At 41.4% G+C, this 18613-nt stretch overlaps 2 protein-coding genes and 1 pseudogene across 5 annotated transcripts; 2 read left to right on the top strand and 1 right to left on the bottom strand.

Moving 5' to 3' along the window:
- Positions 1–527: 527 nt before the first annotated feature.
- On the bottom strand, positions 528–4618 carry LOC133968384 (complexin-4-like; annotated as a pseudogene).
- Positions 4619–4831: 213 nt separating this feature from the next.
- On the top strand, positions 4832–9439 carry LOC133968251 (excitatory amino acid transporter 1-like). Of its 2 annotated transcripts, XM_062404191.1 has the most exons (11): positions 4835–5427; positions 5667–5836; positions 6039–6176; positions 6748–6955; positions 7050–7092; positions 7178–7241; positions 7353–7527; positions 7644–7877; positions 7951–8145; positions 8502–8636; positions 8864–9439. In XM_062404191.1, exons 2-11 carry the CDS (start codon positions 5692–5694, stop codon positions 8997–8999), a joined length of 1473 nt encoding a protein of 490 aa, XP_062260175.1. In that variant the 5' UTR covers positions 4835–5427; positions 5667–5691; the 3' UTR covers positions 9000–9439. The 2 variants fall into 2 exon arrangements, with proteins under 2 accessions (XP_062260176.1, XP_062260175.1); XM_062404192.1 differs by lacking the exon at positions 8502–8636 and having other exon boundaries at positions 4832–5427.
- A 4578-nt stretch (positions 9440–14017) lies between these two features.
- On the top strand, positions 14018–18141 carry LOC133968072 (excitatory amino acid transporter 1-like). Of its 3 annotated transcripts, none has more exons than XM_062403887.1 (10): positions 14226–14468; positions 14670–14807; positions 15381–15588; positions 15683–15725; positions 15810–15864; positions 15985–16159; positions 16282–16515; positions 16589–16783; positions 17163–17297; positions 17438–18141. In XM_062403887.1, exons 1-10 carry the CDS (start codon positions 14324–14326, stop codon positions 17571–17573), a joined length of 1464 nt encoding a protein of 487 aa, XP_062259871.1. In that variant the 5' UTR covers positions 14226–14323; the 3' UTR covers positions 17574–18141. The 3 variants fall into 3 exon arrangements, with proteins under 3 accessions (XP_062259872.1, XP_062259871.1, XP_062259870.1); XM_062403886.1 differs by having other exon boundaries at positions 14228–14468; positions 15810–15873; XM_062403888.1 differs by lacking the exon at positions 17163–17297 and having other exon boundaries at positions 14018–14468; positions 15810–15873.
- The last annotated feature ends 472 nt before the right edge of the window (positions 18142–18613 follow it).

The following is an 18613-nucleotide window of genomic DNA, read 5'->3' as shown; positions in this document are numbered from 1 at the left end:
CCCGTGGTGATTTAAACTCGTTAAATAGGTCAAAATGTCAGATCTTGCATCTGTATTTGGAAATGATATGACACTATAGACAGGTTATAAATTCTCAGATCCAATTAAAAATATTCTGATGCGGACTCCGTCAATGAAAAATATTAATATAAGACCTGATCCTTATACCAGCCGAGTCATAGATGAGGCGACTTGATAATCATTTTATCACATTGATATATTAAAGCTGTCCCTCTTTGCCTGTTTCCCCATTATCCTAATTGAGTACAAATTGGTTAAGAGGGTGCAGCATTGCCATCAAGCTCCTTAGTTTTATCAGATGACAATTTAAGCCCCTGGCATCCTATTAGAAAGAAAGCGGCTAATGTTTAAAGGCGCTGTGTCAGCTTACAAGGGGGAAAGGGGGATGGTGAGCAGCAGGGGGATGACAGGGAGACAATGGAAAGGGAGGGTAAAACGCTGGTCATGTGATCATTTTAAACGTGAAGGAAAAGCTCATTGGGTAACATAGTGTACAGTCGTAGATGTGCCGGTTCAACATCAATATCTTCTTTATTTTTTAATTCAAACGGAATCTTTATTCAATGCTGACGCTGCTTGGAAGCTAATTTCAAAAAGGAAAAAAATATGTCTCTCATGTCTTTAAAAGCAAATAAATATCAACCAAAACCATTCAGATATGAGAGTGAACAGAGGAGGACAAACTGGTATCAGGGTGGAAGGTCTAATCCTAGATTATGCAGTATGTCCTATAAGGTGTTCTATGGTACAAGCATTTCAAAATGGCTGCCAAAGCAAGGTGCACACATACCAAGGGGGGGGGGGGGGGACATGCTGTATTTTAATCTGTTGCATTTGTCCTACTTCAATGCTTTTTTTTTAAATCTGGTTATTTAGTATTTGAACCATTGCAAACAATGACACATAGGTCGGGGGGAAATATATGATTGGAGCATCAGGTATATATCTTTTTTTAATCTTTTAGTTTGTCTCAACAGCCCCCCCGCCTACATTCATCCAGATTACAGGACCTTCATTGCCCTATTGTCTTCTTCTTCTTCTTCATCTGGTTAATCGGCAGGTGGCAACCAACATCAAGTTGTATTCCTGTCATCCACTGGGTTTTTCAATATCCTATTGCTTCTTCTTCTTCCTCATTTAGAACTTACTACCCTTGATATTCGATAGCGGGGGGGGGGGGGGGGGGGAGTCTTATTCTCCTCTGCAGTTTCCTTTTATCTACATCCATGTTTTGAAGCCTATGGGGGAATGACTGATCAGTCTCCTCTTCCTCATCTTCATCCATTATTTTTGCAAAGTCCTCTGGGAGGTCGATCTCATCTCCGGCCGTCTGAAGTGTGGCAGAGTCTTGAGCGCTCTGTGAAATGAGTCGTTAAACGTGATTACATTTAGAATGATATTTACAAACCAGGGATGTTTCCTGGACAAAGGCAATGCATGTTGAATTTTAGAAGAAGTTCTTTGTTCTTTATTGGTTTTAATAAACATGTTAAATCCATCCATCCATCTGATTTGATGCATACATTCCTTGCACATTGTTCGCACATTTACATGTGTCGTAAATCTCTTTATCCTCACTCCACCTTGTCCAGGAAGCCTAAGCTCAAACAAGTGTGTCCACGCATAAGCACAGTGTATTAAAAGGTTAGAGGGTAGACAAAGAAGCAGGTGGCTTTGAGTAAAGCTTTCCTTAAAGATCAGTGTCTTATCATCAGCAGCATTACCCATAGTCATTACCACATTACAGTAATGTTGTTAGCAAGGGAAAACAATTGACTCCAGCCGCACCTGAGCGGAGTCAATGAGCTCACTCTATGAAACATTATCTTATTAATCTAATCAATTAGTCACACGTAACTGTTTGGGTGTGGTTAATCAAGCTGTTTACTGGTCCTCATCCTTGTATGACTCTATGTGTGGATCTGTGAGAATAAGACAGTACTAAGACCTTTTGTTTTCTTTTGCATCCTTGCCACACTCACAGTTTATCCTCATTTCTACTCCCAAAGTAATGAAGGAAGACAAAGTTCTATTGTCTTTGTATGTTGGCACAGACTGACCTAACGGGGGCGCTGTGACTGAATATCAGTAAACCTTGAAGTACCTTGAGTACTTCAAGGTTTACTGACAACTTACAACTAAAGGTCTGCAGGGTTTAGTTTGAAATCTCCCCTGACCTGGATTTGACGGAACACATCTCTATACGTTTTTTATTTGCATTTTAATTATAGCAATGAAGGCATCTTTATATACTTGTGTTTTTCATACTCATACAGAGGTAGTTATTTGAATCATTTTAATACTAATTGTAGTAGTTGCATTTTAGCCAACTTTTTTATTTCAAGCTGAAACATTCTTCCGCATCAAGATACACAGGTTATTTAATTCCATCAGTAATTGAATTCATTTTTATTTGTAAAGCATCAGATCAAAACTCACATTATCTCCCTGGGCATTTTGCAGTGTAAGTTAGTTTCCATGTTTACTCTAGACTTGACCCATGTCTATTTAAGGGTGGTCTGCATAGGCCCCGACTCTGTTTTAATAAGATAAGATTATCTGAATGCTGCAGCTTGGCACAGATTTGCAGTTACTTGGTGCTTGTAGGTTCTTTGACAAGGCGGCACTCCTTCACATTGTGCTGAACACCATCTCTACGACACCGTTTTGTGCTTCAACAGTTTATAGATTCTAGTTTAACCATAGAAACCATAAACAGCTAACGCATGAATAGCTCCTGTGCCGCCCAGCGGGGTCATCACTGTGTGGACAGTGCGGACGACCTGGAACTGTGAACTGTGAGTCAGTCACAGACCTAGATACTGACTCTTACACACACACAAAAAAAAAAAAGTGGACTAATGTACCTTATTCTTGGAATAAAGCTTGAATAACAGTCAAATAGAATCTTAAACAATAAAAAAAACTTATTGAAATTCTGGGTCTCTGTGATGTTTTACAAAAATGACTGACATGTCATTCAGTTCACATTCTTTCATTCTTTCATTCTTTCATTCATTCATGGACAGTGAGACACCGACGTCATTTAAATCTGCTTTTCACTTGATAATTGAGGACAACTAGCACATCTGCATCCCCTGAGTGTGTAAGGTGATTAAATAATAATTGTTTTAAAGCGTGCTGCCTAAGAGATGTGTTTAATGGCGGCTTCTTGAATCTGAGCCCTGACCAGTTATTGCTCACAAGCCTAATCTGCTTCACTGGCTAATTTGAGCGCCGAGGAAATAAACCCCCACCTAAAGCTACCTTTTAAGCCTGGCTCGCATCCGTTGATGTCACACACGCATCACATGACGCCGCAGAGGGAAGCTAGTTCAAACTGCCTAATGCACGCCCGCACGCTTATATAAAGAACTGTCAATCAATGCATCTCAGTTGTTGTGGCTTTGTTATAAGCTGTATTGCCGGTAAATCAATAACGCTCATCATCTTGATATATATTATCCACAGCTTGAAGTTAATAGAATTTAAGTAATTTTTCAAGTATTTATGTATAAGGGAAATTATTTATATTTTTTCTTCGATTACAAGTCACAACATTGTAATGTTCACTAAACACACTAGTTTATTGTCTTGTGTTGCAGATGGACCACATCTGGAGGAGTTTTCTAAAAAAAGATCAAGAAGAGTTGTAGTCATATATGTTTTAAAATACATGATGTATCATATTGTATGTGAAGAAGTTAGACTTTTTGGTTTGTTTGTTTTTATATTAATGGTTCTGAGACAAACATGAAGCGGGGGCCACCTTTAAGTCATACTTATCACACCTGCTAATCCCTGCTTATGGATATGTAGGTCATGTTTCTTATGCTATCTCTCAGCAATTCACAAAGAACATTAGCACACTAATAATGCACACTTTTGTCCATGAAATATCAATATCTCTGAATTTTATTTCAAACAAAGTCCTTCTAGTGAAAGACACAAAACAATTTAGACAGTTTAATGTTATTTAAGATTCTTGCTGTGCAAAAGAAAAAACACATTTTCCTACATAGAGACATATTCATGGTGCACAATTGATTTTAAGCTGGACTTCATGAATATGATTTATTAGCACTGTAGCCAGTCGTCCTATTAGCATCTTAGCTTACTCACTTTTCTTCCACCAGCTTCCTCTGGTACACCTCAAACTCCTCCCTGGATATTACTTTGGATTCTGGGCTTTCCTTCCCATGTGTTTCTGCTTCTTCGTCATCTTCATCTTCCTCCTTTGATGAAACTCTTCAACTTGTCCCCCAACATTTGATTCATGAGAAACGCCACAGCTCTCTTCAAATAGACGTTATTTAGTCCTGCAGGGAGGAGGGGTGTCGGTGGCTGCAGGAGAAGTATAACGTAATGAAAAACAACAAATTAACAACAAGAGCCTCTCACTATTCAGACTTCTCCAAGTGAAACGTTGGCTATTGTGTGTCGAGATGATCAGACTGTATCAATAACTTGTGGCCGGAGGAAAACCTCTCAAGAGCTTAGCTCATAATTGGCAGCCGACAGACATGGAGAGTCACTGTAAACAAGAAGCAGGACGATAGACCTTCAGGATGAAGGCGGCTGTCTCCTTCCCCGGTGATCACCTCTGCAAAGAAGGTTGTGTTTTAGCCCCTCTCCATTGGTTTGTGTGTTTGTTTTATCTATTGGTTTCCACTGACTCCAAAAAACATATCTCAAACTACACCTGGGTTGATGCCTGAAAGTCAAATTTGATTTGATAGTGACTTTAAACATCACGATCATCTTCAGCAGATCCACATCCCAGTTTGCACCAGTTCAAGGGATTTTCCTGTATGTCCTGATGGGAATCCTGTCACTTGTAGATTTGTAACTATAACGTAAGCTGACTCTGTAACTTAAACACACTCAAGTTGCACTAAGATACTTAAAATCTCCCTGATTAGCTCCAGAGTCCTCCACCTTTGTCATATAGTCCTCATGAGACTCAGTGTTTTAAGGACACAGTTGACTTAACACCTCAGTGACCTAGAACCTTTGTACCCAACCCAGAACTAATAAGGCTGTGTACGTCAAGCTTTCAGGACTTACATATAATCACAGAGTATCTGTTTGAATTATTTTCCGACAGACTAAAGCCACGTTATTCAACTTTAACAAGGTGTGGCAACCTTGTGATTAATTATAATAATGATAAAACATACATTTTATATAGTAACTTTAACAGAAATAAAATCTATAGGCTAAAGAAAAGAGAGTACAATGAATAAATTAACCATTTGACAAAGACACAAAGTTGATGATTAATGTAGTGAAGTGAATTTGTTTAAAATCAGCCGAGAGAAGAACAACTGGACTTTCCGACCTATTGATTACGTTGACCTACGGGTGACTGGACTTCATGCATTACAAGGACTAACAATTCAAAAGGTGATTTTTACAACATGTATTTATTAATTTAATTGTTTATTTTAGTTATTTAAGTATCAACCAAATGTGAGAATGTCACCTTTAGTATTTCTCTTTAGTTACTGCTGTCATGTTATTGATTGTCACTTTTTGGTGACATTATTTAACTACAAGTTCATTTTCATAAATTTATCCTGGAGAATTATTCATGTAAGTCATGTCGTCCTATAGCGACACCAACACTTCATTGTTCTTCACAGTCTTTGAGGTCCAACAACCAAAACGATGGAAACAGATTGTCTTCAGTCTGAGTTGGACTCAGTAAAAGTGGCAGAACCTCAGGAAATTCAAACATACCGCAGATGTAATATTGTGGCGTTCCTGAAGAGAAACACTTTTGTTATCCTCACAGTTACAGCTGTTCTATCAGGTAAGTGATCATCAAACATACTTCACTGTGGAAATTCTACTTGAATCCACCGTTGATCTGTTTTACAAGACAGGTTGGGACCTGCTGCTTTACATTAGTGTTTGCATTCTCCATCACTTCTCCTTGTTACATATGTTTTTGTTTTAACTCTGCCTTATCACAAACACAATAACTGACCAGCCTGTGCTTCTGCTTCTTCGAGGAATTGGTCTGGGCTTTGCTCTACGACCCATTAACATGTCAGACAGGGATGTAAGATACTTAATGTTTCCCGGAGAGATGCTGCTGAGAATCCTGCAGATGCTGATTCTTCCTCTCATCGTTTCAAGTCTGATTTCAGGTAAGATGCACTCATCAGCCTGTTCAGATGGATTTTCAGGCTCTGGACAAAGACACAGTTTGACCCACAATTCATGTTGTAATAGCTCCTGTTAATAATGAACACAGTGGATAAACATGTGTCGTCTGTGTGTCGAACTGAGGCTCTCAAAGATGGTAGCTGCTTTAAAATTGCGTATAGACTTATAGTCTATAGTACATAGTATAGACATACTCCTGTTCATATTTTCCCTCAAAAGTTGAAATGTTTTCACATTCACAAATATAAATATTGGATTTTCTTTAATTGTGAAAATCCAAAATCATAAAGATTTCTTTACTCTTTATGATATGGAAAAAATAAACTGTATATTTATGGTGTTTTCATTTTATCTAATTTATTATTTGATAGTCTGTGTTTGTTATTTGAACTGTAAATACATATCAACGTTATTTTAGAGATTGTACAGATTTATATTTTAGTATTTGAATGTCTGAATCAGGTTTTCAACCCATTAAACTTGCTTGTACCAGCAGATTTACATTGATACAGTATATGAATGTGAACCTGTTGCCCCTTCTCTTTTCATCAGGCACATCGTCTGTGGACAGGAAAGCTTATGGGAGAATTGGACTGAGGGCGGTTTGCTACTACCTGCTCACCACACTTATTGCTACAGTCACTGGTATTGTTTTAGCTGTCATCATCCAGCCAGGGAACTGGTCCAGGAACACCTCGGCCTCCTCTGGTGGTAGAACGGAGGCTGTGCAGAATGTGGACGCTGTTCTGGATCTAATCAGGTTTGTGTGGTGATAATTATAAACTAAGAGGGATGTGTAAGGGTACAGTTGGATATCAGCCTCCAAAAACACCCGGATATGTTTTTTATTTTAGAAACATGATCCCCTCCAATCTGGTTGAAGCTTGTTTCAGAAAGGTAAGATCTGCAGTGGATATGATTTGTCTTTATATTGATAAGCTCATATATCATTATTGAATTTTAACATTTGCTTGTTATCCAGTTTAAAACAGTTTATTCCAGAAGTGTTTCTACAGGAATTAATATCACTGAGGCCGGTGAAAACAGTGAGACTCCTCTTTTTATCTACCTGCAAGGCATAACCTTAATTATTCCTATCAACATTTATACAATATGATTCCGCCTCTTATTTTACTGTCATCATTTGAACCCTGTAGACAACACTGTACCAGTGCCGGGCTCTTCAGATGGTATGAATATGTTGGGGCTGTTGGTCTTCTCTGTGGCCTTCGGCCTCATTCTGGGCAGCATGGGGTCTCAGGGAAAACCTCTGAGGGATTTCTTTGACTGCCTCAATCAAGCTATTATGCATCTGGTCAACATATTCATCTGGTAAGCAGGGAAATCTCACATTTAGACTATTGCCTTGATGTGTTTCACCTGTCTCTAGTTTATGGAGCCTCTTTGATTTTCTCTAGACGAATGTGTGTCACCTCTGTTTACCACAGGTACTCCCCTGTGGGAATTTTCTTCCTGATGGCAGGGCAGGTTGTGAAGATGACAGATATGGGAGCGATGGGCCAGGAAGTAGGGATGTATACTCTCACTGTGATTGCTGGCCTGCTAATTCACAGTTTCCTCACTCTGCCCCTCATCTACCTTTCTATCACACGGAAGAATCCCTTCAGATTCATGAGTGGTGTTCTGCAGGCTCTCACCACCGCCTTTGGGACGTCATCAAGGTGAGACAGTGCATTTATACCAAACATGAATGCATAACAGTTAAAAGGTCTTTGCTCTTCTGTGTTTTCACAGCTCTGCAACTTTACCTGTAACTCTTCACTGCATGGAGGTCAATCACAGCATGGATGAACGGGTGACCCGCTTCATGCTTCCTACTGGCGCCACAATGAACATGGACGGTGCGGCCCTCTATGAAGCAGTGGCAGCTTTATTCATAGCCCAGCTACATAATATGAATTTTGACTTCGGTCAAATCATCGTCCTCAGGTGAGTTCATATAGAAACTTTGACCATGCAGAACTAGGTCTGTCTGTATCTACCTATATATATATAAGACTACAAAAATAACTTTTTAAAATCATTTTGTGTTGCTCCCTTTATTGCTCCCTATTATTATTGATATAACTAAACAACTTGTATTAGTCATTAGCATTTAAATGGGTAGAAAACAGACATATCAGCACAGGACCAGTTTCCTATAAGGTTGACCTGGCTCCTTCTGATTGGTTGAACTTGCACATAAACATTTTTAACGTACGACTTCACAAATGTAATTGACTGATCTGGATTGGATCTTGTTTTGCATACACCCCAATAAATGGATAACTGATGCTGCGTCCCAGTTTGATTGTTATAGTTGCGAGCACTGGTGCGGCAGGCATCCCACAGGCCGGAATGGTAACCATGATGATAGTGTTGTCATCCGCTGGACTGCCCACTGAAAATATCTCACTGCTTATCATGGTTGATTGGATTCTGTGAGTGAACATTTCTTCAAAGGGTTGTTTAAGGTTTCGACTTAAAGGGTTGGAAATAAGAACATTAAAGTGTAGAAACTTTATATTTTGTTGATCCTGTTTTGAATGGAAAGACAAAAAAAACATTTGAGGAAATTGAATAGTTTGAAACATTTTGAAATCAAACTTTTATATCGTCGGTCAAGTTCCTGCTGTAACCTGAGATGTTCATGTTTGTTTCTTGATAGTGATCGTTTGAGGACAACCACCAACGTACTGGGAGACTGTATTGGTGTCGGTGTGGTTCAGCATCTGTCCAGACGTGAGCTGCAGAGCCCCGGGCCTGCAGGAGAAAGTTTAATGGAAGAAAACCTCCATCTATGAGTTTCATGATACTTGACAGCATCATTTTCTGTAAGCTCATGATTCGTGATAGCAGAATTATCAAATCAAACCAAACTTTCTGTGACAAATATATTTGACATGTGTTCATTTGACATGCCTTGGCTTCACTTTTTAGCAGTTTGCAGTCTGTTGGCCATGATTATCTACAGTCTGTAGTGTAACGTAGCACATAACCCACTGTAGTGGTCAGGGTTCTACACAGGGAACACTCTGCCAACACTCAGCCTATATGAATACAACATATTGTATTCATATAGGCCTTTATTGAACTGTTTAATATTTTATGGTGCTACATTTTATGGAATCAAACACAGCACAATGCTTCACTGCAATTGAAATTATCATGGTGTGTGTTTACTCTGCAAAAAGATTCTTGTTTATTGAATAAAAACTGAACATCAGAAGATCCTTTCACCTACTGACGATTCAAAACATCTTCAGATAGTGAAGCACTCGAAACAAGACAATTCAAAGTTCAGAGAACCTTTCATCAAACTCCTCCCTGGATATGACTTTGGATTCTGGGGTTTCCTTCCCACGTGTTTCTGCTTAGAGATACATTTATAATTTTATCATTGATCCCAAACACATGCACAGTCACACTACATGCAGATGAGGGAAATTTGTCCTCTGCTTTTCACCCATCTGGTGAACACAGCAGGACAAACAAAGCAGTGGGCATCCATGCACAGCGCCCGGGGAGCAGATGTTGGGGGAGTAAGGTGCCTTGCTCAGGGGCACTTAGACAGTGGGGGTAGGGAGAGTGTTCTTTTGACTTTGGAACAGGTACAGGTGTTGTCCATCCAGGTAGTCGAACCAGAGACCTTCCAGTCCTATGTCCGAAGCTTTCTGCCCATGGTCCAATTTTTCTGCCACTAGTCCACCGCCTCTTCTTCGTCATCTTCATCTTCCTCCTCCGATGAAACTCCTCAACTTTTCCCCCAACGTTTTATTCATGTGAAACACCACAGCTCTCTTCAAATAGATGTTATTTAGTCCTGCAGGGATGAGCGGAGTCGATGGCTGCATGAGAAGTATAACGTAAAAGACAAGAAATTATCAAGAGCCTCTTACTATTCAGACTTCTCAAAGTGAAACGTTGGCTATTGTGTGCCGAGATGATCAGACTGTATCAATAACTTGTGGCCGGAGGAAAACCTCTCAAGAGCTAAGCTCATAATTGGCAGCTGACAGACAATGGACTGTCAGACTGTAAAAAAAGATGCAGGGCGATAGACCTTCAGGATGATGGTCTGTTGCGTCCCCGGTGATCACCTCTGCCAAGAAGGTTGTGTTTTAGCCCCTGTCCATTGGTTTGTGTGTTTGTTTTATCTATTGGTTTCCACTGACTCCAAAAAACAAATATCAAACTACACCTGGGTTGATGCCCTAAAGTCAAATTATGATTTGATAGTGACCTTTGAAAGTGTCCACCTCACGGCCATCTTAAGCAGATCCACATCCCAGTTTACACCAGTTCAAGGGATTTTCCTGTATGTCCTTATAAGGCTTGTCAGGATTCGAACCTGACAGACCTCTGCAGGGTAGACCGGGCCTTGCGCCATACAATCCTGCACCGTCTGACAAAGCTCTGGGCCGAGGGACCACCAACCTCTACCTCTTGGTCGGGGAAGAGTGGAGGCTGACACCCAAACTGGCACTCGAAGGGACTGAGTCCTGTAGCAGAAGAACACAAAGTGTTATGGGCATATTCAGCCCAGATCACATACCTGCTCCAAGACGAAGGACGAGAGGAGGCCAGGCATTGGAGGGTGGTCTCCAGGGCCTGATTCAGTCTCTCTGTCTGTCAATTGGACTTTGTATGGTGCCAAGAGGAGAGGCTGACCGTGGCCCCAATGAGCTTGCAAAATGCTCTCCAAAACTGAGCCGTGAATTGGGGCCCACTATCCGAGACCACATCCAGGGGAAGACCGAAGACCCTGAAGACATGCTCACACACAGCCTCAGCGGTTTCGAGAGCCGCAGGGAGTTTGGGCAAGGGGACAAACCGACACGCCTTGGAAAAGCGGTCGACAATAACCAAAATAACAGTGTTTCCCTGGGAGAGGGGAAGACCTGTAATAAAGTCCAAGGATATGTGGGACCAGGATCGCTTTGGGATGGGTAGAGGGTGTAGGAGACCTTTGGGGGGGGGTATGGGAACTCTTTCTTCGGGCACAGACAGGGCCCTTACATTCATGTTCATTCCCGGCCACCAGAACCGCCTCTTGATGAACTCCAGAGTCCTGCCCATTCCTGGGTGGCCGGTCAGACACGAAGAGTGCTCCCACTGCAGAATCTTGGTCTGCACCCCAGTGGGGACATACACTCGGTTGGAGGGTCCATCCCCGGGATCTGGCTCCCTCTTCTGAGCTTGGCGCATCAATGTCTTGACTCCCCATCGGACAGGAGCTACAATCCTCGAGCATGGGAGGATGGATGCTGGAACTGCTTCAACCCCTGGTCTCTGAAAGAGTCTAGAGAGTGCATCAACTTTTTGGTTCTTCGAACCAGGGTGGAAGGAAAAAATTAAATCAAATCTATAAAAAAAAAGAGCCCACCTTGCCTGCCTGGGGTTGAGACATTTGGCCCTCTGAATGTACTCAAGATTTTTGTGGTCCGTCCAAATCACAAAAGGGTGCTGGGCCCCTTCCAGCCAGTGGCGCCACTCCTCCAAGGCCATTTTAATGGCGAGCGGAGAAGAAGGCACAAGGATGTAGTTTTCCATCCGCCGGCCACTGGGAAAGCACTGCCCCTACTGATGCATCTACTACAACCACAAAGGAGAGAGAGGGGTGGAGGAGAATCTCACCTTCAGTTCATGAAAGGCCCGCTCTGCCTCTGGACACCACTTAAAGGAGCCAGACTTCTTCTTCGTGAGGTCGGTCTTAGGGACGGCAACAGCACTGAAGTTTCTGATAAACTTCCTATAAAAATTGGCAAAGCCAACGAACCGTTGCACCTCCTTGACCGAGGATGTTCGAGGCCAATTCCGAACAACTTGAGTCTTCTTGGGATCTGTGAGAAGTCTCCACTTGGAAAGGATGAAGCCCAGAAAGGATACCTCAGAGACCTGGAACCCTACAATTTCAGGTCCAATTTGGTGAAGATAGTTGCCCCTTGTAGGAGTTCAAATGCTGTGGACATTAAGGGCAAGGGGTTACGATTCTTCACCGTGATTTTGTTCAAGCCCCGATAATCAATACATGGTCTGAGACCGCCATCCTTCTTCCCAACAAAAAAGAATCTGGCACCGGCAGGGGAAGACGAGGGGCGAATGATTCCAGCTGTCAGGGAGTCCTTGATATAGTCCTCCATAGATTGAGTCTCTGTGGATGACAGGGAGAATATCCTTCCACATGGAGGGAAGGACCCTGGAAGGAGGTCAATAGCACAGTCAAAAGGCCTATGAGGGGGCAGGGCAGTTGCCCTCTTCTTGCTAAATACCTCTTCTTGCTAACCCTCAGCTCATGGTAAATGGAAGGGACTTGGGACAATTCCAGAGGACTGGGAGGTTTAGGAACTGAGGCCACAGCTCTATTGAGGAGACAAGAAGATTTGCACTTTGGGCCCCACTCGACCACCGTTCCCAAAGACCAATTTATATGAGGACTGTGGTGAGACAACCAAGGGAATCCTAGCACAACCGGAAACTCAGGAGAGTGGATAAGCTGGATCTTTTCATAATGTTTCTCAAAACAAAAATATCAAAAATAGACAAAACAACAGGAGCGGTAATATGGGTTACCGTACCTCTGCCCAAGGGCCTGCCATCGAGGGCCGTCACCGAGAGAGGATGGTCCAAGCTAGTTATGGGCAGGTGAAGGCGGCTGGCGAACATATAATATATATTAATATAAACCTTTTCCTTCCTAGAGTTTAATCTAAAAGGTAGAATGTATGTGCGTCACCTTGTTGTTTAGTCTCACACGTGTCTTTATAAAATTCCGGCCGGGAAACAACAAAATAAACCACACATCCAAAAAACACTGCTTATTCAACTCACACAGCATGTTCCTTCTCCATTTTTTCTCACACAGCTCAAACACTGTAATAATCCCATTCTTCACACAGATACACACAAACCACTGTTTGAGAGGGGGCTATTCCTGTTACACTCACATCCCCACGGCCCCCTGTACACAGACGCACACACATTCTCTCAGCCAAGGAGCTCCAGCCACACACGAACGCTATCTGCCGCTTTTTCCTTATTTCCATTATCTTAATTCCACTATCCAGATTTTTGCGGCTCTTTGATAAAATTCTTACTGTTATTTTCCTTTTTTATTTCTCTTCCTTACCACTTTACTGTTATTTATTTATTCAAATTGACCTGGGCCCAGGTTATCCCAAATTTTCTGTTTAACTAAATTGCTGTCCATGCCTTAGCAGATTGTAACACAATGGTCTTACCGTGACATACCATTAAGAAATTGAGGTACCATTTTTCTTAATTTTGCACCGATTTACCACGTCATCTTTACAATTTAAGCTATTCTAAACTATGTTCTGTCTTTACCTTATTTCATTCCTTTTTTAATGTTACACCTTTCCCCCTTTTTAATTTGTGACGTGCTCTTCGCAAATAAAATCTAATTTAGCACGGATCTTCTCTTCACACATCAACACAACAAGACACATCCCCAAAAACAGTTTTTTTAACGGTGTGACCTGCAGCAGACACAGAACAGTAACAGTGAACGAGCCAGCATTCAGTCAAAATGAGAAATGCACACCGCTTAAAGCTGTTTGAGGTGCAGCAGGTCACAGCTCGTCCCTGTCGTGAAGTCAATCTATCGTATCTTTCAAGCCGCAGTGTCTTGTCGAAGTCGGTGTTTGAAGAGAGGAGACGAGGACCCAGAACTTGCAGCATAACAGAATCTATTACACAGAAGTTTCACAGGTCATACGGGCACCATGGTATGCCAGGCGAAATCACACCCGAATAGTGAAAATCCCGACTTACCTCTGCAAGGCAAGGCATTATATAGGGGAGTTGTTTACTACAGACCTAGAGATAAAATGACGTCACACATTCCTTAGGCACCAAATATTCCTTAGGCGGTTCAAGGATCGTTCAGACAAGGAGAAACACAATATTCCTGGATTCCAGTGCCAAGAGGATGGACTACGCCTGCGCAACATCGAAGAAGAAGAACGTATCCTGGGAAATTGTGCTCTGAAAAACCTGAAAAACTTGTGTAGGGTTAATTAGTCATATCAGCCCTGTCGTCCTATGGAGACACCAAACACTTGTCTCCGTCGTTCTTCACAGTCTTTGAGGTCCAACAACCAAAGAGATGGAAACAGATTGTCCTCAGTCTGAGTTGAACTCAGTAAAAGTGGAAGAACCTCAGGAAATTCAAACATACCGCAGATGTAATATTGTGGCGTTCCTGAAGAGAAACACTTTTGTTATCCTCACAGTTATAGCTGTTCTATCAGGTAAGTGATCATCAAACATACTTCACTGTGGAATTCTACTTGAATCCACCGTTGATCTGTTTTACAAGACACGTTGGGACCTGCTGCTTTATATTATTGTTTGTATTCTCCATCACTTCTCCTTGTAACATATGTTTTTGTTTTAACTCTGCCTTATCACAAACACAATAACTGACCAGCCTGTGCTTCTGCTTCTTCGAGGAATTGGTCTGGGCTTTGCTCTACGACCCATTAACATGTCAGACAGGGATGTAAGATACTTAATGTTTCCCGGAGAGATGCTGCTGAGAATCCTGCAGATGCTGATTCTTCCTCTCATCGTTTCAAGTCTGATTTCAGGTGAGATGCACTCATCAGCCTGTTCAGATGGATTTTCCGGCTCTGGACAAAGACACGGTTTGACCCACATTTCATGTTGTAATAGCTCCTGTTAATAATGAACACAGTGGATAAACATGTGTCGTCTGTGTGTCGAACTGATGATGGTAGCTGTTCTAAAATTGCATATAAATTTATAGACTTTAGTATATAGTATAGACTCCTGTTCATATTTTCCCTCCAACGTTTATATGTTTTCACATTAAAAAATATAAATATTAGATTTTTCTGTACTGTGCTATAAAATAGCAGATTTCTTTACTCTTTATGAAACTGGAAAAAATTAACTGTATATTTAAGCTGTTTTTATTTTATCTCATTTATTTTTTGATACTCTGTGTTTGTAATGTTATAAAAACGTTTGAATTATAATAAATATAAAATGATTTCATAGATTGTATAGAATTATATTTATATTTTTGTATTTGAATTTGTGAATCAGGTTTTTAACCCAATAAACAACTGATTGTACCAGCAGATTTACATTTATACAGTATATGAATGTGAACCTGTTGCCCCTTCTCTTTTCATCAGGCACGTCGTCTTTTGACAGGAAAGCTTATGGGAGAATTGGACTGAGGGCGGTTTGCTATTACCTGCTCACCACACTTATTGCTACAGTCACTGGTATCCTTTTAGCCGTCATCATCCAGCCAGGGAACTGGTCCAGGAACACCTCGGCCTCCTCTGGTGGTAGAACGGAGGCTGTGCAGAATGTGGACGCTGTTCTGGATCTAATCAGGTTTGTGTGGTGATAATTATAAACTAAGAGGGATGTGTAATGGTACAGTTGGATATCAGCCTCCAAAAACACATCAAATATGTTTTTATTTTAGAAACATGATCCCCTCCAATCTGGTTGAAGCTTGTTTCAGAAAGGTAAGATCTGCAGTGGATATGATTTGTCTTTATATTGATAATCTCACATATCATCATTGAATTTAACATTTGCTTGTTCTCCAGTTTAAAACAGTTTATTCCAGAAGTGTTTCTACAGGATTTAATATCACTGAGGCCGGTGAGAACAGTGAGACTCCTCTTTTTATCTACCTGCAAGGCACAACCTTAATTATTCCTATCAACATTAATACAATATAATTTTGCTTCTTATTTTACTGTCATCATTTGAACCCTGTAGACAACACTGTACCAGTGCCGGGCTCGTCAGATGGTATGAATATGTTGGGGCTGTTGGTCTTCTCCGTGGCCTTCGGCCTCATTCTGGGCGGCATGGGGTCTCAGGGAAAACCTCTGAGGGATTTCTTTGACTGCCTCAATCAAGCTATTATGCATCTGGTCAACATATTCATCTGGTAAGCAGGGAAATCTCACATTTAGACTTAGACTATTGCCTTGATGTGTTTCACCTGTCTCTAGTTTATGGAGCCTCTTTGATTTTCTCTAGACGAATGTGTGTCACCTCTGTTTACCACAGGTACTCCCCTGTGGGAATCTTCTTCCTGATGGCAGGGCAGGTTGTGAAGATGACAGATATGGGAGCGATGGGCCAGGAAGTAGGGATGTACACTCTCACTGTGATTGCTGGCCTGGTGGTTCACAGTTTCCTCACTCTGCCCCTCATCTACTTTTCTGTCACACGAAAGAATCCCTTCAGATTCATGAGTGGTGTTCTGCAGGCTCTCGCCACCGCCTTTGGGACGTCATCAAGGTGAGCCAGTGCATTAATACCAAACATGAATGCATAACAGTTAAAAGGTCTTTGCTCTTCTGTGTTTTCACAGCTCTGCAACTTTACCTGTAACTCTTCACTGCATGGAGGTCAATCACAGCATGGACACACGGGTGACCCGCTTCTTGCTTCCTACTGGCGCCACAATGAACATGGATGGTGGAGCCCTCTATGAAGCAGTGGCAGCTTTATTCATAGCCCAGCTACATAATATGAATTTTGACCTGGGTCGAATCATCGTCCTCAGGTGAGTTCCTTTAGAAACCTTGACCATGTAGGTCTGTCTGTATCTATATATTTACATACAAGACTACTAAAATAACTTTTTAAAATAATTTTGTATTGCTCCCTTTATTGCTCCCTATTATTATTGATAACACTAAACAACTTGTATTAGTCATTAGCATTTAAGTGAGTAGAGAACAGAAATAACAGCACAGGACCAGTTTCCTATAAGGTTGTCCTGGCTCTTGGTGATTGGTTGAACTTGCATATAAACATTTTTAAATGCGACTTCACAAACGTAATTGATTGATCATAATTGGCTGATGCTAAGATCAGTGCAAATGATGTTCTGCTTGTTTTGGATATACCCCAATAAATGGATAACCAATGCTTCGTCCCAGTTTGATTGTTATAGTTGCGAGCACTGGTGGGGCAGGCATCCCACAGGCTGGACTGGTAACCCTGATGATAGTGTTGTCAACCGCTGGACTGCCCACTGAAAATATCTCACTGCTTATCATGGTTGATTGGATTCTGTGAGTGAACATGTTGATCCTGTTTTGAATAGAAAGACAAAAAAACCATTTGAGGAAATTGAATAGTTTGAAACATTTTGAAATCAATCTTTTTTTCCGTTGGTCAAGCTCCTGAGACATTCATGTTTGTTTCTTGATAGTGATCGTTTGAGGACAACCACCAACGTACTGGGAGACTGTATTGGTGTCGGTGTGGTTCAGCATCTGTCCAGACGTGAGCTGCAGAACCCCGGGCCTGCAGGAGAAAGTTTGATGGAAGAAAACCTCCATCTATGAGTTTCATGATACTTGACAACATCATTTTCTATAAGCTCATGATTCGTGATTTCCTGGTTTGAATTACCAAATCAAAGCAGACTTTCGGAGAAAATTATATTTGACTTGTGTTCATTTGACATGCCTTGGCTTCACTTTTGAGCAACTTGCAGTCTGTTGGCCATGATTATCTAAAGTCTGTTGTGTAACGTAGCATATAACTCACTGTAGTGGTCAGGGTTCTTCACAGGGAGCACTCTGCCACCACCTGGTGGTAGGAATGTCAGTGACCCAGTTACATATGTTATTCATATAGGCCTATATTGAACTGTTTAATATTTTATGGTGCTACATTTTATGGAATCAAACACAGCACAATGCTTCACTGCAACTGAAATTATTGTGGTGTGTGTGTTTACTCTGCAAAAAGATTCTGGTTTATTGAATAAAAACTCAACATGAGAAGATCCTTTCACCTACTGACGATTCAAAACATCTTCTGATAGTGAAGCACTCGAAACAAGACAATTCAAAGTTCAGAGAACCTTTCTTGGAAACAAGATCTACTTTAAATAAAACATTAAAACAATGTTTATATGTTTTTAAACACTCAATACTGTCTAGTCTCAATTCTGCATCAGTCAGCTGAACTGGACCTGCAGGGAAACAAATGCTTCCAGTCACATGTCGGCATATTTCAGTATTTTACTGCTGTGCAAATTAACGTTGCTAATAGAAATCTGGGAGCCGGGAGAAGAATATGAAAAGTGTGTCTGCTCCCTTGCACTGGGTGTTGAGTGCAATGCCAGAGAGATCCAGTCTGTGTTTACTGACATGGGGCTGATCTCAATGCAGTTCAGGGAGGAGAGGGAGAGGAGGGGAGGAATGGGGCAGGAGAGGGTGAGCATCACAGATCGTGAGACGAGGAGGGGTTTCATCAAGGGCGAGATAGCTTAGAATAAATGGTGAGAAAAATTATGAGAGAGAGAGAGAGAGAGAGAGAGAGAGAGAGAGAGAGAGAGAGAGGAGCTGTGTGAGGGAGAGAGGGAGAGAAGGGGGGG

The sequence above is a fragment of the Platichthys flesus genome, chromosome 14 (genome assembly GCF_949316205.1).
Source record: "Platichthys flesus chromosome 14, fPlaFle2.1, whole genome shotgun sequence".
NCBI lineage: Eukaryota > Metazoa > Chordata > Actinopteri > Pleuronectiformes > Pleuronectidae > Platichthys > Platichthys flesus.
Note: the sequence above shows the minus strand (reverse complement) of the source record. Positions and strands in the feature narration are given on the sequence as shown.